Source organism: Nelumbo nucifera, chromosome 6, assembly GCF_055504915.1.
Source record: "Nelumbo nucifera cultivar China Antique chromosome 6, China Antique-T2T, whole genome shotgun sequence".
In the NCBI taxonomy this organism is placed as follows: domain Eukaryota; kingdom Viridiplantae; phylum Streptophyta; class Magnoliopsida; order Proteales; family Nelumbonaceae; genus Nelumbo; species Nelumbo nucifera.
This window is the reverse complement of record NC_142654.1, coordinates 24,088,648-24,113,944: the sequence shown is the minus strand read 5'-3', so window position 1 is coordinate 24,113,944 and position 25,297 is coordinate 24,088,648. Positions and strand designations below refer to the sequence as shown.

Below are 25,297 nucleotides of genomic sequence, written 5' to 3'. Positions count from 1 at the left end.
AAGAGAAGAGAAGAGAATAAGGGGAAGAAGAGAGCAAGTGTCAAGAGGTGTGTGTCTTTCACTGTTCACACCCTCAAAAGAATACATTATAATTTGAGAAAGTGATAATTACAAGAAGGCCCCTATATGGGTGCCTAAATAAGAGAGTATAAAAAAGGAGAAAAAACCAAAAACACCCCTATCTAGCCATTCTCAACAAAAAAAATAAAAAATAGTATTATGGTGGGAGTGGAAAGAGAGATAGGACTGTCAACGGGTTGGGTCTAGGTAGAACCGAAACCTACTTGACAAGAATTACGAAGGACCTAGAACTGAACTGAACCCGATAGGGTCTAATTTTAGACCAAGAATCGAATTGATCGGTTCTCAGGACAATCGGGTTTAACTTGATGGACCCAATTATAATAAACCTATTGAATATATATATATATATATATATATATATATATATACATGTTAGAATGCTCGAGTCAGGGGTATTTTGGTCATTCTGGATTATATGCTTGAGAGTGAAAGGTCTATTTTATCTGAGTTTAAGTTATGTGTCCCATCTTCTATGAGGGACAAAATGGTCTTTACTGTAACTCTATGTTTTTGAATAAATACAAGTGGGTCAGCTAGGTGAGGTGATTTTGACTCTCTTCTAGTCTGGCCGAACCTTTCTTTCTTCTTCTTCTTCTTCTTTCTCTTTTCTTTCTTCTTCTCTACTTCAACCTAGAATCTGCTAGGGTTTGCTAACATGGTATCAGAGCTGTAAGGTCGTATTCTCATTTCTTTCTTGCTGCTGTTATCTTTCTAGGTTTGCCGCCAACTTTCACAGTCATCTTCTTCCTTTCGACTGACCTGAGTGGAGGTTCGATAAGGGGCTGAAAAGGAGCTGTCGTTTTGTGGGCCTGGAGGTGAGGATGCCTCCGGTCGTTGCTGTGGTGGTCGTTGGAGTGGTATACTAAACCCTCTATTCAGTATTGAAGAGGGCTGAATGTGGACAGGTATGAACACTACTGTTGTTTGTCCAAGTAAGGGACTGTGAATGTTTTTTTTTGTTTAAAAAAAAAATTTGTTGTGGTGGTGGTGCTCAGTGTGACTGATATGCATCTTAGTCGTGTTCCTCTGCATTTCTCTTCGTATGTATGTTGAAAGAAGAGTTGTCGACTGCTGAAGTTCACAACAGCAGTAGATTGGTGGTGGTTGTGTCGTGGTGATTGGTGTATCTATGTTTCAAAATAGTTAAAAGTGATCTCCTATACCTTGTGTGTAATCAGTTCTGCAGTGTGCAGCCCAAGTGTTTGATGTGAGGACTGAGTGATTTCAGTTTTAGTGTGTTGATGGTGAATGGTTCTGCAGTGTGCAGCCCAGGTGTTTGATGTGAAGACTGAGTGATTTCAGTCTTAGTGTGTTGATGGTGAATGGTTCTGCAGTGTGCAGCCTAGGTGTTTGATGTGAAGACTGAGTGATTTCAGCCTTATTGTGTGGTGTGTAATGTGTATTTAAAGAAGCTGGAATTGGTGGTGTTATAAGTGAGATAAGTCTTGTGAAAGAGTGTGAGGTTGTGTTGTATGTTTGAAGGTGAAATAATTAAGATGGCTTCATTTGAAAATGGGAATGATAACAAAACAGGTGTCATGCTTTCTCCAGACTATCTAAGTGTTCAAATGACATCCATCTAGTTGAATGGTGAGAATTATGTACCATGGGCAAAATCTGTGGAGGTATTCTTGAAGGCCAAGAGAAAGGTAAAACATGTAAGAGAGGAGAAACCTCCCTCTGATTCCCCTGGGTTCAGTGACTGGGAACAAGTAGATGCACAGATAATAATGACATGGCTCTGGAACAGCATGGAACCAAAGATTAGTGTGAACTTCATGTTCCTAGATACAGCTAAGGAAATCTGGGATCATGCTAAGAAGTTGTACTCTGGACAAGACAATACAAATAGGGTGTATCAGTTGTACCAAGAGTATTTCAATTTGAAGCAAGGGAGTCAAAGCTTAGAAGAGTACTATGCAAGTTTGAGGAACATTCGTAATGAGATTAATGTGTATCATCCTCTAACATCAGATGTTCAGATCCAACAACAACAACATGAGCAGCTTGATGTGACAAGGTTTCTTGTGGGGTTGAAGGCTGAGTATGAGTTTGTCAGAGCACAAATATTGGGAGGATCTGCTCTTCCCTCACTTGAAGAAGTTTTTGCTCATCTTAAGAGGACATCCATTGAGTCGGTAGAACATTCTTCTCTCTCTGACAAATCTGGTTTGGTAGTGACTAAAGGGGGTGGTCGTGGAAATAGAAGTGGTGGTGTCAGGGGTGGACTCCCAAGCAACCGTGGTGGTCACATGTTTAGTAGGGCTAGTGGTCGGACTGGAGGTCGAGACTCAGGGGGAGGTCGGGGAAGAGGAAGGACTAATACTCAGAGAAAGTGTACACATTGTGGTTTAGAGGGGCACACAGTTAATTTCTGCTATGATTTGCGTGGTGCACCCAACACTTGGGCTAACCATGCTAGGACTAAGGGTAGTGACACAATTATTGAAAGTCGGCAAACTGACCCAATCCCCTCCACATCTACTTGTGCTTCTGAGAAGGAAATGGTGAGTGTACCACGTGCAGTATATGAGCAGTTCATTCAAACATCTCAGTAGAACACCGCTACACTTGCCCATTCAGGTATGGCTTGCTTAGCTTCCAAAGACTCACACTGGATCATTGACTCCGGGGCCTCGGACCATATGTCTGGGACTCAGGAAGTATTTTCTTCCCTTTCCCACTCTCCACACCTCAAACAGTTACACTTGCTAATGGTTCTACATCTCCTATCTGTGGTGTTGGTGATGTTAATCTCTCTTCCTTGCCTTTATCATCTGTTTTATATGTTCCTAAGTTTCCTTTTAACCTTATGTCTGTCAATTGATTAACCAAGTCTCTTAATTGTTCTGTAACCTTCTACCCTTCTTCTTGTGTGTTTCAGGATCTCAAGACGGGGAGGAAGATTGGTGGTGGGCATGAAGCAGGTGGATTATATTACCTTGATGGTGGTGGTCCTACAGTAGCTTTTCAGTCATCTCTTACTCCTCTTCAATGGCACTGCAGACTTGGTCATCCTTCTCTCAAGGCCTTGAAGTTACTGGTTCCTTCCTTGAGTCATCTTTCATCATTAGATTGTGAGTCATGTCAATTGGGTAAACATCATAGAGTCTCATTTAGTCCAAGAGTTGATAGTCGTGTCTCAAGTCCTTTCTCTTTAGTTCATTCTGATGTATGGGGTCCAATTAATGTGGTGTCATACAATGGGTATAAGTATTTTGTAATATTTGTTGATGACTTTTCAAGGATGACATGGATTTATCTTATCAAAGATCGTAGTGAGTTGTTCCCTATTTTTCAAAAATTTAATGCTGAAATACGCACTCAATTTGGTGTTGATATTAAAATTCTTCGCTCCGATAATGCCAAAGAATACAACTCTTCACCATTTCAGCAATACCTAGAACATCATGGGATCATTCATCAAACTTCTTGTGCCTACACCCCACAACAGAACGGTGTAGCTGAACGAAAAAATCGACATCTTCTTGAAACTGCTCGGTCCTTGATGATTAATATGAATGTCCCAAAACATTTTTGGAGTGATGCTGTTCTTACATCCTGTTTTCTGATCAATCGGATGCCCATGTCAATCCTTGGAAGGCAATCCCCTTTCTCCGTGTTGTTTCCCACTTTATCTCCATTTCCTCTTACCCCAAGAATCTTTGGCTGTGTTTGTTTTGTTCAACACTTGGGGCCTGGGTTAGACAAGCTAGATGCTTGAGCTACTAAGTGTATCTTTCTTGGCTACTCAAGGACTCAGAAAGGGTATAAGTGTTATAACCCAAAATCCCATAAATCGTTTGTGTGCTCTGATGTCACCTTCTTTGAGTCAGTTCCGTTCTTCTCAGATGCTGGGGTCTCTTCCTCTCCCTCTGTGGTTCCCCTTCCTGTACCTGTTGTGGACATCCTTCTAGTAGCTCCTGTTTCTACTGTAGATGCACATCCTATGCCTGTTACTACTGAGAAGCCGCCAATCACTCAAGTGTATACCCGCAGAAGTGCATTAGGCCCTCCTCCACTTCAGCCCCTGTCGACAGATCTTGCTACTGCTCCTTCTCATTAAGATCCTGATCTTCCTATTGCTCTGCGAAAAGGTAAACGTACTTGTACTTCTCACCCCATTTCACACTATGTTTCTATTGCTCACCTTTCTGCTTCTCATTGCAAATTTATATCATTACTCTCATCTGTTCCCATTCCCAAGACTGTCTAGGAAGCTCTTGCCTCCCCAGGGTGGCGGCAAGCCATGGAAGAAGAACTCTCTGCTCTACAACATAATGACACATGGGAACTCACCGCTCTTCCTTCCGGTAAGCACACAGTTGGGTGTAAATGGGTCTACACAGTGAAGCATCTTCCTGATGGCAGTGTGGAGCGATTGAAAGCGAGGTTGGTGGCCAAGGGTTATTCTCAGATGTATGGTGTGGACTATATGGAGACATTTTCTCCTGTGGCTAAGATTGGTTCAGTTCGGGTGCTGATTTCATTAGCTGCTATGTATGATTGGCCTCTTGTACAACTTGACATAAAAAATGCCTTCCTGCATGGTGATCTAGTTGAAGAGGTGTATATGGAGCAACCACCAGGGTTTGTTGCTCAGGGGGAGTCTGGCAAAGTGTGTAGGCTCAAAAAGGCTATTTATGGACTGAAACAATCTCCACGTGCTTGGTTTGGCAGGTTCAGTGAAGTGATGGAAGCCTTTGGGATGAAACAATGTCAGGTTGATCATTCTGTGTTCAGCTATAACTCAAAGGATGGGAAAATCTTGCTAGTCGTGTACGTGGATGATATTGTCATAACTGGGAGTGATAGCAATGGAATCAACAGGTTGAAGAAATTCTTACAGGATCACTTCAATACGAAAGATCTGGGGAAGCTGAAATATTTCCTGGGAATAGAGGTTGCGAGGTCGAAACATGGGATCAACCTATGTCAGAGAAAATATGTTCTTGATCTACTTGAAGAAACATGGTTGTTAGGTGCTAAACCAGCAGAGACTCCTATGGAACTCAATGCCAAGCTGAGTGTTGATGCGGGTGAAGAGTTTGATGATCCTGGAAGATATAGAAGGTTGGTGGGCAAATTGAACTACCTGACCATTACCCGACCAGATATATCATTTGTTGTGAGTGTGGTGAGCCAGTTTATGCAACATCCTCGGGTTCCTCACTGGGAAGCTGTTCTGAGAATTATTAGGTACCTAAAAGGTGCTCCAGGTCGTGGTTTGTTATACCAAAGTGGAGGAACTCTTGAGATAGTAGGGTACATAGATGCTGACTGGGCTGGTTCTATATCAGACAGGAGATCAACTACAGGGTATTGTACCTTCCTCGGTGGCAATCTTATAACTTGGAAGAGCAAGAAACAAACAGTGGTGGCAAGAAGTAGTGCAGAAGCAGAGTACAGGGCCATGGCCCATACCACATGTGAGCTAGTATGGCTGAAGAACTTGCTTCAAGAGATGGGATTCTCAATTGACAAACCCATGAAATTATACTGTGATAACCAAGCTGCTGTTCACATCTCTTCCAATCCCGTCTTTCATGAGAGAACTAAGCATATTGAGGTTGATTGTCACTTTGTAAGAGATAAAGTGATAAGTGGGGTGATAACCACATCTCATGTGAGCTCAGGAAATCAGTGGGCAGATCTCCTCACAAAGGGATTGTCTTGGGGAAGAATAGATTACATTTGTAACAAGCTGGGACTATATGATATATACTCTCCCGCTTGAGGGGGAGTGTTAGAATGCTCGAGTCAGGGGTATTTTGGTCATTCTGGATTGTATGCTTGAGAGTGAAAGGTTTATTGTATCTGAGTTTAAGTTATGTGTCCCATCTTCTATGTGGGACAAAATGGTCTTTACTGTAACTCTATGTTTTTGAATAAATACAAGTGGGTCAGCTAGGTGAGGGTGATTTTAACTCTCTTCTAGTCTGGCTGAACCTTTCTTTCTTCTTCTTCTTCTTCTTTCTCTTTTCTTTCTTCTTCTCTACTTCAACCTAGAATCTGCTAGGGTTTGCTAACAATATATATAGTATTAGTTTATATGGAGATGCACCAGAGCAGTAATTATTTGGACCTTATGGGAGGACTGAAATGCTATGATCTTCCAAGAGAAGCAGAGAAGAAACAATAAATTATGGACTATGTATTGACTAGAGTAATACATTGGCTACTAACTTTGGAACCGTTTAGACAGTTCTCCTTTGATGATATTTGAAGGAACTAGTTATTAATGGCTTCTAGTTCAGTATAGAAGGCTAAAACAAGGTTGATATGGGCACCTCCCAGTGAAGGAAATCTGGGTCCTTTTAGAATTGGAGAATCATAAGACATAGGGAAGGGAATCTGGTAGCACTTTTTTCAGGACCGATGGGGAATGGGGACTGTTGAAGATTAATTAGTTTTATGATGTTTTTCTAAGTAGATGTTTATGTTAGTTGTTAGATAGGAGGTGGGGACCACAACAGTTATGTGAGTCCAAATTTTATTATGTTTTTTTGAAGGTTACATAAGCTATTTTATGTTTTGCCGCCCTATGAGGGTATAGTTGTCTTTGTACTGTTCTATTATTTTAGTATAAATAATAAGTGAGGGGGGCGGCCAGCATTATTGCTCTCTTCTCTTTCAAACTCTCTTCTTCTCTTCTTCTCCCTATCTCTTCCTTCTCTCTTCAAGAAACAATTTCCTTCATATTTTTTAATTCAACAGATTTCTACTTGGTATCAGAGCAGTAGCTAGGGTTTCTTGACGCATTCTCATGCAACCCTAGATCAGCCGATTGCATGAAGAAGTAAAGGGCTGATCGATCTACTATTGATTGCCCAGTTCTTGGAGTTTTTGGTATCAAAATCAGGTAGAACTAGAGTACGGGGAAGAGTCCTAGAAAAATTGGACTCTTTGTTTTTGATCTGATCTTGGGCGCCCAGGTATTGTTAGTTTTCTTTTGATTTTTTGAAGAGGGCAGTTTGGTTTCTGCATTTTTCTAGGCCTCCCAGAGTGAAAGATTCCCTTCTCTCTGTTGGGAGGCATGCGGAGGAGAGAGATATCCCTCCAACTAGGATTTTCTTCTTCCGGAAGGGTTGTTCTCTATGTGTGTGGTATTAAATTATTTTTTGAAGACCTCCAATCTATTTTTTCTTACTATTGAACTGTTTTGAAGTAAATGGAGAGTTGGAATACCGAGATGAAATCTACCGGTACTGTGGGACTGGGTGTTGGAGGTAGTAGTGATATTTTTGGGTCTGGGATCATTACTACAGTAAAACTTGATGGCACAAATTATTTGGAGTGGGCACAATCAGCTAAGATGGCTATTGGTGCTCGTGGAAAATTAGGGTTTCTCACCGGGGAGGAGAAGAAACCTGATACAGACTCTTCCCGATGGGTGCAAGAGAATTGCATGGTAATGTCCTGGCTGTGTAATTCTATGTTACCTCATATTGCAAAAAATTTCCTATGGGCTAATACTGCCAAGGAGATTTGGGATGGAGTGACTGAAACCTACTCTCAGAAGCAAAATGAAGCTAGAGCCTATCAGTTAAGAAATCAGGTTATAAGTTTGAAACAGGGAGAAAAACCTCTTGCTGTGTATTTCTCCATGCTGAAAAGCCTATGGCAGGAAATAGATCACTTAGAAACTGTGGTATGGGAAAGTGTAAATGATGCAGCAACTTATCACAAACTGGTAGAGAGGAATAGGGTTTTTGAGTTATTGGCAGGATTGAACCCTGAAGTTAACATTGCTAGGCAACATATTCTTTCTAGAGAGGGTGTGACACTCTCTCAGGCCTATGCTTTTGTCTCTAGAGAGGAGAGTAGGAAGAATGTAATGCTGAGACAGCCTGGGACTGACCAGTCGGCCATGGTTGGTACAAAAAAACCTAAGCCGAATGGAGACATGGGGAGTAGTGAGACTAGAAGGGAAGATAAGAAGGACTTGGTGTGTGATTATTGCAAGAAGCCTAAGCATACCAGGGACACTTGTTGGAAGCTTCATCCAAATCTTATGCCTACTCGGATAAGAAACAAGAAGGGAAATGCAAATGTAGCCACTATAGGAGACTCTTCAGCTCCACTCTCCCAAACTGATTGGGAATCTGTTGCAGTAGCAGCAGTGAGAACAGAATTGGAGAGGTTTGGATAGCTTATGAGTAAGAAAGATTCACCTAGCCCTAGCCTTCCAGATGGACAGCAGAATGCAAGAGCCAACTACACCACTTCCTTTGAACATACAGGTAGTCCATTTGCAACTGCAAATCTTGCATCCACTTCAGGTAAGGAGGGACCTCCCTGGATTATAGACTCATGAGCATTTGAGTATATGACTAATGCCCCTACCATTTTCAGTTCCTATCAGTTGTGCTCTGGTAGAGACAGAGTCTCTACTGTAGATGGTTCACATATACCTATTGCTGGGAAGGGGACAGTTAGAGTGACCAATGATATAACTCTGTCCTCTGTTTTACATGTCCCTAGACTTCATACCAACCTACTGTCTGTTAGTTCTTTGACAAAAAATTTGAATTGTTCTGTGACCTTTCTTCCTGGTAATTGTGTTTTGCAGGATCTGGAGTCAAAGAAGATGATTGAGAGTGGTCGTGAGGTGAATGGAGTCTACCTTTTGGATGAGATTCCGAGACATCGGGGCCATCATGTTAGTAGTAGCAGTAGTAGTTGGTTAGAGTCAGTGAACCAGATTATGCTTTGGCACAACCGCTTGGGACATCTTTCTTTTAATTCTTTGAAATGTCTTTTCCCAAAGCTGTTTGAGTCTGTTCAATTATCTAATTTGGTGTGTGAGAGTTGTCAGTTAGGAAAGCATTGTAGACAGTCTTTTAAACTAAGTAATAGAAGAAGTACTTTTGCCTTTAATATTGTTCACACTGATGTATGGGGGCCTTATCAAATCCCTTCCATGGGAGGATTCCGTTACTTTCTTTTGTTTGTGGATGATTATACACGATATTCTTGGCTATATTTGATGAAATTACATGATGAGGTTCCTAACTTGGTATGACAATTCCACCAGATGGTTCTCACATAATTTGGAGTGAGAACTAAGATTTTTAGATCAGATAATGCCCGAGAGTATTTTGAGAAGGATCTAAACACGTATCTCTTAGAACATGGTGTAGTTCATCAGAGCAGTTGTGCATATACACCACAACAGAATGGAGTTTTGTTGAGAGGAAAAATAGACACATTGTGGAGGTGGCAAGGAGTCTTATGGTGCGCGCTTCAGTCCCTGTGCAGTTCTGGGGAGATGCAGTTCTTACAGCCGTACATGTGATTAACCGTGTTCCTTCACGGACTTTGGAGTTTAAGGTGCCATTTTGCCTACTTTTTCCAGATGGAGAGATATTTCATTTACCTCTGAGGGTTTTTGGCTGTGTTTCTTTTGTTCATATTCTTGGCCCTCATCTCAAGAAATTTGATCCTAAGGCAAAGAAATGTGTTTTCCTTGGGTATTCTCAAAACCAAAAGGGGTATTGCTGTTATGATCCAGTGTCGAGGAGCAAATTTGTCACTATGGATGTTACCTTTTTTGAATCCACATTCTTCTTCTCGAGTGGTTCTCCACAGGGGGAGAGTTTTGGGGTGGAGAACACACAATCTATTCCTCTTCTTGTTCCTGTGGTGCCTCCATCAGTTCAGCCAGCACCTACACCATCAGTTCAGCCACCACCTGCACCATTAGTTCGGCCAGCACCTGCACCATCAGTTCAGCCAGCACCTGCACCTCTAGTTTCATTACCTGAGCCGCTACGGGCAGCCTCACATCAATATCAGCGCCGGCAGATGATGGTTGACTCCACACATCTTCGACCCACACCACTCTCTGTCAGTCATTTTGAAACTTCAGATTTGGCAGATACAGTTCCAGGTATTCCCCTTGAGCCTGTTATGTTTTCTGATGATAATGGTTCTATCCCTAACACCACTGTTGCAACTGATCCCACTGACCTTGACCTTCCTATTGCACTTCGTAAGGGGAAGAGAAAGTGTACAGCCCACTACATTTCACACCATCTTTCCTACAGTGCCTTATCACCCTCCTACCGTACTTTTCTTTCTTCCCTAGATTTTGTGTCTATACCCAGGAATGTTACTGAGGCTGTCTCTAAACCTGAGTGGAAAACAGCCATGCAAGATGAGATGGATGCTTTGGTCAAAAACCATACTTGGGAAATAGTTGATCTTCCCCAGATAAGGAGACAGTTGGATGTTGATGGGTATTCACAGTGAAGTATACGGCTGATGGCAAGATAGAGAGGTACAAGGCAAGGTTGGTGGTAGCAAAAGGTTATACTCAGACCTATGGTGTTGATTATCTAGAAACCTTTGCACCAGTAGCTAAGATGAGTTCAGTTCGTATTCTTTTATCTCTAGCAGACACCTATTCATGGCCCTTATTCCAGCTTGATGTCAAGAATGCTTTTCTCAATGGTGACTTACAGGAGGAGGTATATATGGACATTCCAGCGGGCTTTTATGAAAATGTTGATAAGCAGACTCAAAAAATCTCTGTATGGACTGAAACAGTCACCTAGGGCTTGGTTTGACAGGTTCAGAGGGGCACTCATTCGTTTTGGATACACACAAACACAATTTGATCACACCCTCTTTGTGAAGAGGAGAGATGCTTTGGTGTCAATTCTAATTGTGTATGTGGATGATATAGTAGTGACAGGAAATGATCTAGAGGAGATTAATGATCTCAAAAAATCATTGCAGCAAGAATTTGAGATCAAAGATCTTGGTGAGCTCAAATACTTCTTAGGGATTGAAGTTGCAAGATCCAAGCACGGGATCTTCATTTCACAGAGAAAGTATGTATTTGTCCTACTACGAGAGACTGGGAAGCTGGGGACCAAACTAGCAGACACTCCTATTGATCCAAATCACAAAATTAATGGTGTGGATGGTGAGTTGGTAAAGGATGTGGGGGGGATATCAAAGAATGGTGGGCCGACTGCTGTATCTGTGTATGACACGACCAAATATTTCTTATGCTGTCAATGTTGTGAGTCAGTACATGCATGCACCTCGGGTTTAGCACTAGAAAGCTATTGAGAGAATACTTGCATATCTGAAAAAACACCCTGGCAGAAGTATTCTTTTCTCAAATCATGAGAATCTGAAGCTAGAATCCTATACAGATGCAGATTGGGCAGGATGCTTAGATGACAGGAGGTGTACATCAGGAGTGTGCACCTTTGTAGGTGGAAACTTGATCTCCTGGAAAAGTAAGAAACAGGCGGTTGTGGCAAGGTCGAGTGCAGAGGCTGAGTATAGATCCGTGGCTCATGGTGTCTCAGAACTTCTTTGGGTTAGATCTCTTTTGAGTGAGATTAGGGTGAAAGCAGAAGAACCTATGATGTTATACTGTGACAATCAGGCTGCAATCAATATTGCTCACAATCCAATTCAACATGATAGGACAAAACACATTGAAGTTGATAGACACTTTATAAGAGAAAGGGTGACAATCGGAGAAGTTTGTTTGTTGTATGTCTCTTTAGAGTTGCAGTTGGCTGATGTTCTCACTAAAGGGGTGCCAAGGAACAAGCTTGAACATGATGTACACAAGTTGGGAATGTGTGACATTTACTTCCAACTTGAGGGGGAGTGTTGAAGATTAATTAGTTTTATGATGTTTTTCTAAGTAGATGTTTATGTTAGTTGTTAGATAGGAGGTGGGGACCACATAAGTTATGTGAGTCCAATGTTTATTATGTTTTTTTGAAGGTTACATGTGCTGTTTTATGTTTTGCCGTCCTATGAGGGCATAGTTGTCTTTGTACTGTTCTATTATTTTAGTATAAATACTAAGTGAGGGGGGCGGCCAGCATTATTGCTCTCTTCTTCTCTTCTTCTCCCTATCTCTTCCTTCTCTCTTCAAGAAACTACTTTCTTTCATATTTTTTAATTCAGCAGATTTCTACTGAGACTCTATAAGGGCTGAACTGTTTGTAGTTCTACAAGGTGTTCAGATTGCAAAAGAGATGAATTTTGAGAGCCTAGTGATGGAAGGGGACTCCAAGGTGGTGGTGGGCTGGCTAAATGACCCGAATTTAGTGACATGGTGCTATCAAGACAAAATGAAGAAATTCAGATGGTTAACACAACAAATGAGCTTGATTATACAATGGATGGGGGGTAGGGGTGAATTCGAGTTGAGCCAAGCCGAATGGTTGGCTATTTGAGCTCAGCTCGTCGAAATAATGTTAGGCTCGAGCTCGATTTGAGCTAGAGACTTGGGCTCAAGCTCGACAGTTCAAAAGCTTGCAAGTTCGAGCTCAGCTCGGTTCGAGCTCAATTGCAAGCTAAGCTTTTTCTAAAAAGTAAAAATTATACACAAAATATTTTTTTACGTACAAAAAAATAAGAACTAGAAAAATTATTTATTATATATTTTTATATGTATATAATAAATTATTTATTTATTATACTAGGCTCGATTAGGCTCGTGAGCCTCATGAGCCAAGCTTCACTAGGCTCGAGCTCGGCTTGATTAGCAAACGAGCCTATATATCAGGCTCAACCTTAGCTCGAAGCTCGGTCTAAATTGAGTCGAGCCGAGCTTGAATAATAGCTCATGAGATCCTCGACTCGTGGCCACCCCTACTAGGGAGGGAGGCTAATTGTATGGCTGATTCATTAACTTAGCAAAGGGCAACTAAGGTCAATTGTTTTGGGCTCAATTGTAATTCTTGTGCTGTCTTTTCTTTATGAGTGAGGCTGCATCTCGTGCCTCCATCGGGGAAACTTGTAATAGTTGCTTATCTTTATTTATTTAATGAAATATTAAAGAATTTTTACTTATCAAAAAAAAAAAAATAATTTTGTAGCAATATTGTGATTACTTTTTGATGGCACTCTTGTAATTACATGAAAAGTCAATGTCGTATGCACAACTAAAAAAGAGGCAATGATTGCTTTTTAGTGGCACTCTAGTAATTAGTAAAAACTCAAGGTGACAAATAATGACACTCTTGTAATAGCAAATGCTCATGAACATCGACATGCACCAATGGTGCCAAAACAACAAAATGTTTCACACAAGCTCATAGAGTCCTCACACACTAAGATTCCTTTTGAAGCAAAATGGGTGCTCTGTCAATACCATTTTGCTTTTAGTATATATGTGATTCTTTCTCAATATATCCATGGGTGGTGTTAGAATGTTAGAGTGATGTTTGGCTGATAAGAGTTCTTATTAGCCCATTCTTATGTTTAACTTATCTTGTAACTGGGCCTGTGTTAATGGGCCTAATCCTGTTTAATGATTTAAGTCATCTGGGTGTCCCATCACTAATTAGGGGCATCCCAGTAATTTCTTGTACCTTGTACTATATTCATCTATAAATAAAGGACTGGTCGACTGGCTAGTACAGCTCGACATTCTCTTCAGTTCTGTGGTTTTCTTCTCTTCCTTGCTACTTCGAGTATAGCTCTTCAGATTACATGGTATCAGAGCATTAGCTCCTTCCTGGTTTCAGCAGGCGGACTCTCTTCTCTTGCTGTCTTTTCATCTTCTCTCTTCCTTTTCTGGGTTGCTGCAGTAAAGACCTAGGAGTGTAAGAGAGTAAAGCAAGTTCGAACCTAGGGTTTCTCTTGGTTGTAGGACTCAAGGGAAGTAAGACCCAGGAGTAGATGTCCTACTAGATTATCTCCAGCAAGTAGTAGCTATTGGGCTACTAAGAGAGGTCTGTATAGGACAGACCTGGTTGAGGACTGATTCAGCAGTCCTAGCACTAGCCGAAAGGGGGAGAGCTTCCTCTACAGTTGCAGCTTCGTGCTCCAGCAAGACTTGTGCAGAACAAGTGGCAAAGACTTAGCTTCTTCTACAGTTGCGGCTTCGGTGCATCAGCAAGACTCTTACAGAACTGTGGCAACTTCAGTTACAAATTTTTTCTTCAGGTCGGTTATCAGCCCTACACAGTTACAGGCCTTACTTTTACCAGCACTGCACTACACAGTTACAGAACTGCACTACACAGTTGCAGCCTTAAACTTTTACCAGCACTGTGAACTGGTTCAGTTACAGACCTTACTTGCTACTGTACCCGAACTGTAAACACTTCTACCAGCACTGTGAACACTGTGACCACTTCGGCCAGTCCATAACAGAACCACCTACAGTACTATGAACAACTCTTGGACTGAAGTCAGGATGTCCTCACTATCCGGTGAAGTTTCCTCTAGGGATAACAGACCTGTCACAAGGTCCTCAAACCTGGAAAACCCTAATCTACACAGCTTGCAGATTACAAGTGTGCTGCTGGATGAGTATAACTTCAGAGAGTGGTCCATCTCTGCAATGCTGTTCATTACCTCTCGTGAGCTCACAGGCTATTTGGATGGAGACAAGAAACAACCAGAAATTGGCAGTCCTGAATACACCGTGTGGCGCAAGGAAAATGCCACAGTCATGTCTTGGTTGCTGGCCTCTATGACTCCTAGGGTGGCCAGAACTGTTCATCACTTCCCCACAGCTGCTAAAATTTGGGAGAAAGTATCTAAGACATATGGCCAGAAAAAGAACAATGCTAGAATCTACAGGCTGAACCAAGACATTGCAGCCCTAAGGCAAGGAGACATGTCCGTGGCAACCTACTTTGCAACACTGGAAGGCCTCTGGGAAGAGCTTGACCACCATTTGATTTTGGATTGGGAAAATGCCAATGATAAGGGGAGGCATGACAAGCAGATTGAGGAGGGCAGAGCCTTCAAGTTTCTGGCGGGTCTTGACCCTGTATATGAAGGTATAAGGTCACAGATTCTAGGGAGAGATGAGTTACCTGAGCTTCACCATGTCTACTACCTAGTGAGGAATGAAGAAGTAAGGAGAAAGGAGATGCAAGTTGACTCCTAGACACAGTCAACAGAACTACCTGGAGAACATTCAGCCTTAGTCTCAACTAAGGGGAATAGATTTTCAGACAAGAAGTCTCTCAAGTGTATACATTGTGGTGGTGAGAAACACACAAGGGAGAAATGTTGGGTCTTGTACCCTCATCTGAAGCCAGCTGCTCTGAGAAAGGACAAAAGGCAACATAAGGGCCACACAGCAAGTGGGAATCTTGCCACCAACAACAGTAGTGACAACTCACAGAGTATTCAGACAGTGTCATCTTCCACCGCAAGGCAGGTTGCCGACTCCTCTGGACCAAGTACTTCGGGCTTCCCAGCTAGTGAGGTAGAGGTTCTCAGCCGGGCATTAGCCCGTCTGAAGAACAATTCTTTAGCTTCCACCTCTCTTGCCAAATCAGGTACAACCTCTGCATTTAGTGCAACTAGTTCCATTAATTCTACCTCTTGGGTGATTGATTCCGGAGCCACTGACCATATGACACATATGTCCTCGTTATTCTCTACATATCATTTGTTGTCTGGCCAGGATAAGATGAGAGTAGCTGATGGGTCCCTCTCCACCATCTCTGGAAAGGGTGTGGTTGACCTAAGCAAGGATCTCTCTCTTAAATCAGTCCTACTTGTTCCTAGTCTTACTTCAAATCTATTGTTTGTTTCAAAGCTTACGAAAAATTTGAACTACAGTATAACTTTCTTTCCTTCTCATTGTGTCTTCCAGGACAGATTGACGAGGAGAACGATTGGGAGTGGTCATGAGTATGGGGGCCTCTACTATTTTGATGAAGATGTCAGCTCAGCCTTGCAAGCTTCTACTACTAGTCCGGAAAGTGTGGAGTCAATAGCTAGGCTGCACTTGTGGCATGCTAGGCTAGGTCATTTGTCATTTTCTTCTTTAGCAATGTTGTTTCCCGAATTATGTAAGGGCATTCCGAGTCGGAGTTTAATTTGTGATGTGTGTCAAATGTCAAAACAATGTAGATCAATGTATCCAATTTCTAGTAATGAAATTCAAGCCCCTTTTGATTTGGTTCATTCTGATGTTTGGGGTCCTTCACCCATTGTTTCCATTGATGGCTTCCGTTACTTTATCAGTTTTATTGACCATTATTCTCGGTGCACTTGGATTTATCTGTTGAAAGGACGTGATGAAGTTCCCCGGATAACTATGATGTTTTGCAAGATGGTTGAAACACAATTTGATAAAAAGATCAAGCAATTCCGTTCAGACAATGCAACTGAATACTTTGAAAGATCCCTGAACTCATTCATGGAAGATGCAGGCATGTTACATCAATCATCATGTGCTTACACCCCTCAGCAAAATGGGGTTGCTAAGCACAAGAACAGGCATCTATTGGAGACAGCTCGAGCCCTTCTTTTCCATCACAATGTGCCCAAGCAATATTGGTCTCAAGCTGTTCTCACTGCATCATACCTGATAAATCGGATGCCATCTAAGGTACTGGGTATGAAGACCCCTTTCTCTGTTTTGTGTCCCACTCTTCCAGAATTTCCTCTTCCCCCGCGGGTTTTTGGCTGTACATGCTTCATACATGTGAAGGATCCAAAGAAGACCAAGCTGGATCCTAAGGCTACAAAGGGAATATTTTTGGAGTACTCTCCTACGCAGAAGGGGTATAAGTGTTATGATCCTGTCTCCAAGAAAAAATATGTCACCAGGGATGTAGTCTTTTTTGAGTCTCAACCCTATTTCCAGTCTTCTCAGAATCCTCTTCAGGGGGAAAGTAGTGGTTTGGAAGAGGATTCTCATTCTCCCTTCTTTTTTGTTCCCATTTCATCACCTTCCACTACTACTAGCTGTAACATTCCGGGTCAACCTAGTGAGACTCCCACTGTGCCAGTTACTTCTCCAGATTCGGCTGATGCTTCTGAAGGTTCCAATAAACAAGAGGAAGAGATACTTACATATAGTAGAAGGAAGAAGGCCCCTCAACATCATGATTGCAACCAGTTGAACTCAGATCAATCTGTCTCTGCAATCCAAGGTAATTCTGACTCACTCAATTCAGATTTGGATCTTCCTATTGCTCTCCGTAAGCCTGTTCGTTCTTGTACCACTCAGCATCCCATAGCTGATTATGTTTCTTACTCACAATTATCCCCTGCCTATCATTCCTTTGTGTCTGCTCTTTCCTCTGTATGTGTCCCTTCCAGGTATTCAGAGGCGGCATCTGATCCAAGGTGGAAAGAAGCCATGAATGAGGAGATAAAAGCCCTAATGAAAGCAAGGACGTGGGAATTGGTGGACCTACCAGAAGGGAAAGGCACTGTTGGGTGCAAGTGGGTATTCACAGTAAAGCACAGGGAAGATGGGTCAATTGAGAGGTACAAGGCCAGACTTGTGGCAAAGGGATTTACACAAAAGGAAGGAATTGACTACAAGGAAACCTTTGCCCCAGTAGCAAAGCTCAACACAATCAGGGTTCTACTGTCACTAGCAGCAAAATTCTCTTGGGAACTTCATCAGCTGGATGTGAAGAATGCCTTCCTAACTGGTGATCTTCATGAAGAGGTATTCATGGAACCCCCACCTGGATATGATGTTGGAAAGAAGGTATGTAAACTAAGGAAAGCATTATATGGTTTGAAGCAATCTCCCCGGGCATGGTTTGAGAGACTTTGTTTGGCCATGAAGAAAGTAGGGTACACTCAGAGCAGTGCAGATCATACATTGTTTACAAGGAGATAGGATGACAAACTTACAGCACTCATTGTGTATGTGGATGATATGGTGATTACTGGAAATGATGTGAAAGAGATGAAGAGGCTGAAGGAGTTCTTAGCTTCAGAATTTGAGATCAAAGACCTGGGAAATCTGAGATACTTTCTTGGAATTGAAGTTGCTAGATCAAGAGAAGGAATCTACATATGTTAAAGAAAGTATGTGCTAGATCTCCTAGAGGAAACAGGCATGATGGGGTGCAGGCCAGCAGACACTCCAATAGAACCAAGCCATGGATTACAAGAATCAATGGGTGAGGAATACTGTGATAAGGAAAGGTGCCAAAAGTTGGTAGGAAAACTGATATACTTATCCCTTACTCGGCCAGACATTGCCTATGCAGTGCATGTTGTCAGTCAATTCATGTACTCACCAAAGATCCCTCATATGAGAGCAGTGGAAAGAATCCTCAGATACTTGAAGACTTGCCCAGGGAAAGGAATTCTATTCAGAAAAAACAACAGACTTGAAATTGAAGCCTACACTGATGCTGATTGGGCTAGGTCTATTGGAGACAGAAAATCAACCTTAGGTTACTGTACATTCTTGGGAGGAAACCTAGTCACATGACGCAGTAAGAAGCAGATGTTGTGGCTAGATCAAGTGCAGAAGCAGAATACCGGGCTATGGCACATGGGGTTGCTGAATTCTTATGGCTCAGAACTCTCCTTAATGAGCTTGGTGTCAAGACTGAGGGTCCTCTCAAGCTGTATTGTGATAATAAAGCTGCTATCAACATTGCCAACAATCCTGTGCAGCATGACAGGACAAAACATATTGAAATTGATCGACACTTTGTCAGAGAGAGGATTATTTCAGGAGAACTTTGTGTGCCTTATACTCCATCAGAGATGCAAATTGCAGATGTATTAACAAAAGGGCTGGCATCAACAAAGTTCAGGGACATACTTGGCAAGCTAAACATGATTGATATTCATGCTTAGCTTGAGGGGGAGTGTTAGAATGTTAGAGTGATGTTCGGCTGATAAGAGTTCTTATTAGCCCATTCTTATGTTTAACTTATCTTGTAACTGAGCCTGTGTTAATGGGCCTAATCCTGTTTAATGATTTAAGTCATCTGGGTGTCCCATCACTAATCAAGGGCATCTCAGTAATTTCTTGTACCTTGTACTATATTCATCTATAAATAAAGGACTGGTCGACTGGCTAGTACAGTTCGACATTCTCTTCAGTTCTGTGGTTCTCTTCTCTTCCTTGCTACTTCGAGTATAGCTCTTCAGATTACAGGTGGAAAAACTAGAAAGGACAGAGCCAGATATGAAGTCATTTGAAGGGACCTAGGAGTAGCTCCAATATGTGACAAAATGAGAGAAAGTAGCCTAAGATGGTTTGGTCGCATGCATAGAAGACCCTTGACAGTACCCATGAGAAGAAGTGATCTGTTGCAAGCTTAAGGAGCTAGAAGGGGTAGGGGTAGACCAAAAAGGACATGGCTGGATTCATGTAACTGACCCCATATAGTTGGGGATAAGGTTTGAATGATGATGATGATGAATATATTGATGGATATTTTGTTCAGATATTTAATTTTAGTTCTGGATCACTGATTGAAATTAGGGATTGAGCAAGTATTGCAGTTTGAGCTTTCCACTCGTGACTAATGTAATATGGGGTTAGAAAATTTCAATATGAAGCTTTAAACACTGTTGTTACTTTTTGAGTGGAAGCATCTTGTCATCATCATCTAAGCCTTTTTCCAACTATAAGGAGTTGGCTACATGAATCCTGTTCTGCCATTCTGTTCTGTTCAGTGCCACATCCATTGTTAAATTAAAAGGTCATTACCTAATGTCAGAAGGGGTGGACTGGATATGGGCCTAACCCTTTGGCATCCTTTTTGCACAAAGTAGCCCCTCTCAGATTCGAACTCATGTTCCCATTCTTGCCAGGCCGAGATTTTACCATTACATCAAGCAATAGAAACATTTCTCACTTCAATGCTGTCCCTTTTGGTCTGCCCCTAGCTCCTCTACCCCCTTTAACTTGTAACAGATTAGAAATGGAGGCATTCTTTCAAAGTTCTTAATATCTAAAGTGTTTACAAGTAATAGCCTAATAGGAATACAATAGAGAGTTTCTGCACCAAAACAATTGATAATCTGATGTAGTTGAGTTCTAAAAGAGCTAGAGTGAGACTAAAAAGGAAGTAGACTGAAATAGTGGGAAAAGATCTGAGGAATCTTCAGTTAACAAAAGAAATGGCCCTTAATAGAGTTAAATTAGCAGGGTTAAAGCTTTTCTTGAATAGTAGAGTTATCAATTATTCCTATCAGTTGAATTAGTAGATATTATCAACTAAGCCTGTTCGTTTGCAACCATTGTTTCTCTTAAAATTTTAAGCTTTACTGTAGAGATGCCCATGAACTCCTGGGAGCAAGATTTTGTAAGCTAAGAAGTTCCTGGTTGCCAACATAAACTGTTGACCTTGTTACATTCTAGACCAGTGTCTTTGTTGTGTAATTAGGACAGGTTTCTTCTTTCTTATTTGTATGCATTAAAAAATAGACACCTGGGGAATGATATTTTTTTGAGCTGTGATACACTGATACATTTGGGCTTGAGTATTCTATTCAATTGGTTGACATTCTGTACCATAAACAGTTTTGCATGGGCACAGACATGGACATGCATCCAAGAGTCTGACTCAGTAAGATGAGAAAACATGGGCCTGTGCACACATCTACGGAAAAGTATATAATATTAAAATAGATCATGCTTTTTTTATTTAAATTCTAAAATTGCATACCTGTAACAAGGGATTTAAAATGTTGCCTTTGTTACCAAGTAACATTTGATACAAAATATGGCATTCATCTTGTATATTAGCTTTTCATTTATGTCAAATAATCTAGGATATAGAAAGGAAATCTTATGTAAATGCTTCCTCAAGAATCCATGGAGTTGGACTCTGACATTTGTCCAACCCTGATACAATGTCCATTTAATAAAGTCCATGCAACATTGACCATAAGCACAAAATCATTGGTTAGCTCAAGCTTACTATTAATCCAAAGGATTTGGATGTGTTTTATGTTTTACTCTTGAAGCAAGAGAAACACAAATTCAGGTTAATTAGATATTGAGTTGATATGACATTTTGTACTCTTGATGTGATATACAATTTGGGAAAGATTTAGTTTCACCATGTGGGATATATATGAAGCATTTATTATGAACCTCTACCACAATTTTTATTGTCATTTCACTCGTTTGTTCTTGTTATTGGAGGCTTGTTAAAATTGATGTTGTTCTTGAATGCTGTTTACAAACTTTATCTTAATAATCTTCTTCCTTTCTATTTTTAGAATAATGAAAAATATTGATTATCCATGATAAGTGGTATTAATAGCAGCTATTATAACAGCATTTGCAAGAGAGTTAATGCAAGGTATGCTTGACTGAAGAGTAGAAGTAGGGATATCAATTAGTCAGTTTAGGCTGCCTTGACCTGCCCCTATAGGATTGGGTTTGTGTTAGACTTAATCAGGTATTGTTGGGTTTGGGTTGAGACAAACTCATGCGGAACCTGATCCATTGGGATCACTAAGTCATAGTTTTTCCTTTTTCTTATTGTTATAGGTGTAAGGTGTCATAATGTTGCTTGTTTAGATATACTCTAATGATGTGCAGATCTCTCTCTCTCTCTCTCATTAGAAGAAGACTGGGAATTATGTTTTTACTTCTTTAAATGAAACCTGAAACTATGTTTATCATAGTGGCATTGAAAAATTTGTAAATATAGCACTCACTAAGAATATGGGTACTGTTCATGGGTCAGGCCAGGTTGTAATTGGTTGACCTTATAGGGTTGGTTTGGGTTCACTAATTCCATTGATTTAGTCAATCAGGTTGAACCATACCCCTATCAAAGCCAACACATTGACAAATGTTGTCCAGCTTCTCCAAGGCCTTCATTATGCATATACTAAGTTTAATCCTACAGAAGGGAGATTGTGGTGGATTTTTTCCCATTACCCATGTGTTACAAATGGGTGATGGGATATGCTAGAACATGTCGGTATTCTGTTTTAGTAAATGGGATGGTGGTGGATTTTTTTTCCCAGCATTAAGGGGAATAAGACAAGGAATTTCTTGTTTACTTTGGTTGCGTAGGTACCCCTATCCCCTTTCTTGTTTACTTTGGTTGCAGAGGTTCTTGGGAGATTGATTTCTAGAGCAGATTCTAGGAACTTAGTTAGGGGCTGGAGAGTAGGTAGGGAAGAGGTACCACTAACTAACTTGCAGTTTACAGATGATACGGTGCTTTTTTGTGAAGGAAGATATTTGAGATGGATAAGGAATTTGAAGCTTGCTGTGCAGTTATTCAAGCAAATGTCTAACCTTAAGGTAAATTTGGAGAAAATTTGTTTAGTGGAAATAAACACGAGGAAAGGAGAGATCATAGAAAGTGCAGACATCTTGGGTTGTGTAGTGTCTAATTGTCCATTGAGTTACCTAGGCCTTCCCTTGGGAGATAATCCTAAACATTGAAATTTCTGGAATCCAGTGGGAGAGACATTCACAAATTTTATAATTCAATTTAATTAGTTTGTCCACTCGAAAACAAAGCAATAAGTAATTCAGTTCAGTAATTTTATCCATTTTCAAAGGGCCCCTTGATGATTAAATCAATAGAGTTGGTATTTCACTTCTTACTTCTTAGTTGTTATTGATATTGTTTTATTTTTCACCAACTCTCATGTGATCTTGGAAGTGTTTCTCATGGATTTCTTTGCTTTAACACCTTACATGAATTAGATTTAATGGGTAACAATATTCATGTAGATATTCTTCGTGTATGTGCACATATGTGATATTCCTTTTCTTTCTTCCTTCTCTCTTCTTTATGGGTACTATTAATTGCTATGATTACCTTTCTTTTCTCTTTCATTGCCAGGTTCCATGTTTTTGGTATTGGAAGGAGATTACTAGGCTTCAGTGTTCATATTAAAGTGAAGACAGGGTCTAAAATATCAGTATGTTGAGAACATTCTTGTAATTGCAAAATCTACACACACACACACACACACACATATATATATATATATATATTGCCTATATTCTTCTTTTTATTCAGTAGCAGTTGAACATTTTATTATGATATATATGAAAATGATGTACAGTAGTGTGCCAAGCACCACCTCTGGGGTAGCTAGTCTCAGATAGCTACCCTTACCAATATATTTTTTTATGATTACAAATTCCACACTGGGTAGTTATACCCCAATACATTGTCTTGCCTTTACAACTTGTTTTGCAAGTCTAACAGCTACATTGTTCACTAGAGTCTATCTATAAAATGTTCTCAATTCTATCACTAACGTTGTCATTTCCCTTAAGATGTGCCTATATTTTTCATGAACCAGTGTTGCTTTTTCTTAACCGGCCTGCTATTACATGTGGGTTGCCTTCTGCCAATTCTTTGTAATGCAGAAATTCTACCATCCTTAATCTTTGTAGTGCAACCCATATCTCTGTCTGAGTATAGTCACCAAAACCAGCTGGCATGGGGTATAGATCTAAGATATTCCCCTCCTAGTTTCTGAACGGACCCTCTACTCCCAGTTTGCTGTCTATGTTATTTCAAAATTTTCATATTTCTCCTCTGTGATAACCACTCTAGATGCTTTGGGGTATATACAGTCCAACCCTAAAGCTTTATATGGAACACTGACCTGGCCTATGCTGCAGGGTTCTTCCATGTAACAAGGTTCCCTACTTGACACAATTAGACGACCTTTTTCTTGATATTTTACATTGGAAATTTTTGTATAGTCTGTTTGAATTATCACTTCACATAGTAATACACCACTTGTGGATTTCCTTTTCCGGCAGGAGGTGGTTGTTGGTCCTGAAAATAGAACGGTATTATCAAATGATAATTTTCTAAGAGTCAACCTTATTGGTGACTTTGTTGGTTATACAAGTATTCCATCATTTGAAGACTTCTACCTTGTAATACCGAGGCAGGTATGCTTGCAACATTAATGTAAATGATCCATCATAATCAATGAAAGAACTTTATTTTTTATGGTGGATGGCTTGCATGTAATAAAGATATTCCATTTTTGTTTTTGTTTTTCCCTTTTGCTGGCATGACCTTGTTGTAATAATATTCTTTCTTTTTTATATAATGGTTTAGTTACTTGTCTAAATCTTGCATTAGATTAGGGTTTAAAACCTGAAAACACCAGGGTGCAACTTGTTCAACTCATCTTAATTTTGTGTAGCACCATATTACACTAATGTGATCCTGTGCATAGTAGTTTAAGCACATCAGTACTTATGGTACTAACTAGGGATACAACATTTGAAGTTTGGTTAATAAAAGATTCTCATCAACAAAGCCAAAATAGATGAACGACACAATCAGGTCCATAGTACCTTGCATTTTATTAGGAAAACTAAGGAACTGAGTTGTAAATCAGTCCCACTAAATCTGATGTAAACTTGGAAAAATTAGAGAAAAAAAGAGGAAGAAAAGAAGAGAACAGCAGTACAAGAGAAGGAAGATGGAGAAAAGAGGAGGAAGAAGAAGAAGAAGAAGAGTTTGAATGTGTCTTCCCTCCCTTCTCTAATCCTTTTACTAAACTTCAATCTTAACATAATTACAAGTATACCCTTAAGTGGGTGGCCAGCTAGGCAGTAACATAAAAAGAACTGGCAAAAGAAATAATAGGCCCATTAGCTGACAAATAAATAAAACATACTACAAGAAAAGTTACTAGGGCCCATTCAGCCCAATCTCTTTACACTCCCCCTCAAGCTGAGCATAGATGTCAATCATGCCCAGCTTGCTTATATTGTGTCAGCTTCCCTCTCAGAACTCCCTTGGTAAGAATATCAGCCAACTGCTCTTCTGAGGTGATGAATGGCAAACAAACTTCTCCTAAGGAAACTCTTTCCCGTATAAAATGTCTATCAACCTCAATGTGCTTAGTTCTATCATGTTGAACAGGATTATGTGCAACATTGGTAGTTGCTTGGTTGTCATAGTAGAGCATCATTGGCTTCTCATAGTCAACTTCCAATTCTTGTAAAAGGGATTGTAGCCACAGTAATTTTGATACACCATGTGCCATAGCCCTATATTTGGCTTTAGTAGAGGATCTAGCAACTACAGACTGTTTCTTACTCCTCCATGAAACAATATTCCCTACCACCAAAGCACAATAACCTGAGGTGGATCTCCTATCATCAATACACCCTGCCCAATCAGCATCAGTGTATGCTTCCAGCTTCATGTGTCCATGTTTGGCAAATAGAATACCTTTCCTTTAGAGTACCTTTCAAGTAACACAGAACTCTTTCTGCAGCAGCCAAATGAGTATCTCTAGGAGAATGCATAAATTGACTAATAGCACTCACTGCATAGGAAATGTCTGGTTGAGTCATACAAAGATATAAGAACTTCCCAAGAAGTCTCTGAAACACTTCCTTATCAGATAAAAATTCACCATTTGTAGCAGAAAGCTTGTGATTAGGATCAATAGGAGTGGAGGCTGGTTTAACACCAAGTTTTCCAGTCTTAGCAAAGTGGTCAAGGACATATTTGCGCTGAGA

At 40.6% G+C, this 25,297-nt stretch overlaps 1 protein-coding gene across 3 annotated transcripts in view; it reads left to right on the top strand.

The window, feature by feature from the left end:
- HAP2 (hapless 2) overlaps positions 1-25,297 on the top strand; it is a 146,215-nt gene that overhangs the window by 64,189 nt on the left and 56,729 nt on the right. For all 3 annotated transcript variants that reach the window (XM_088889684.1, XM_088889683.1, XM_010280262.3), the window contains 2 exons: positions 22,632-22,710; positions 23,570-23,704. In XM_088889684.1, the coding sequence (XP_088745810.1) occupies positions 22,632-22,710; positions 23,570-23,704 (214 nt within the window). The remainder of the gene's footprint in view (positions 1-22,631; positions 22,711-23,569; positions 23,705-25,297) is intronic.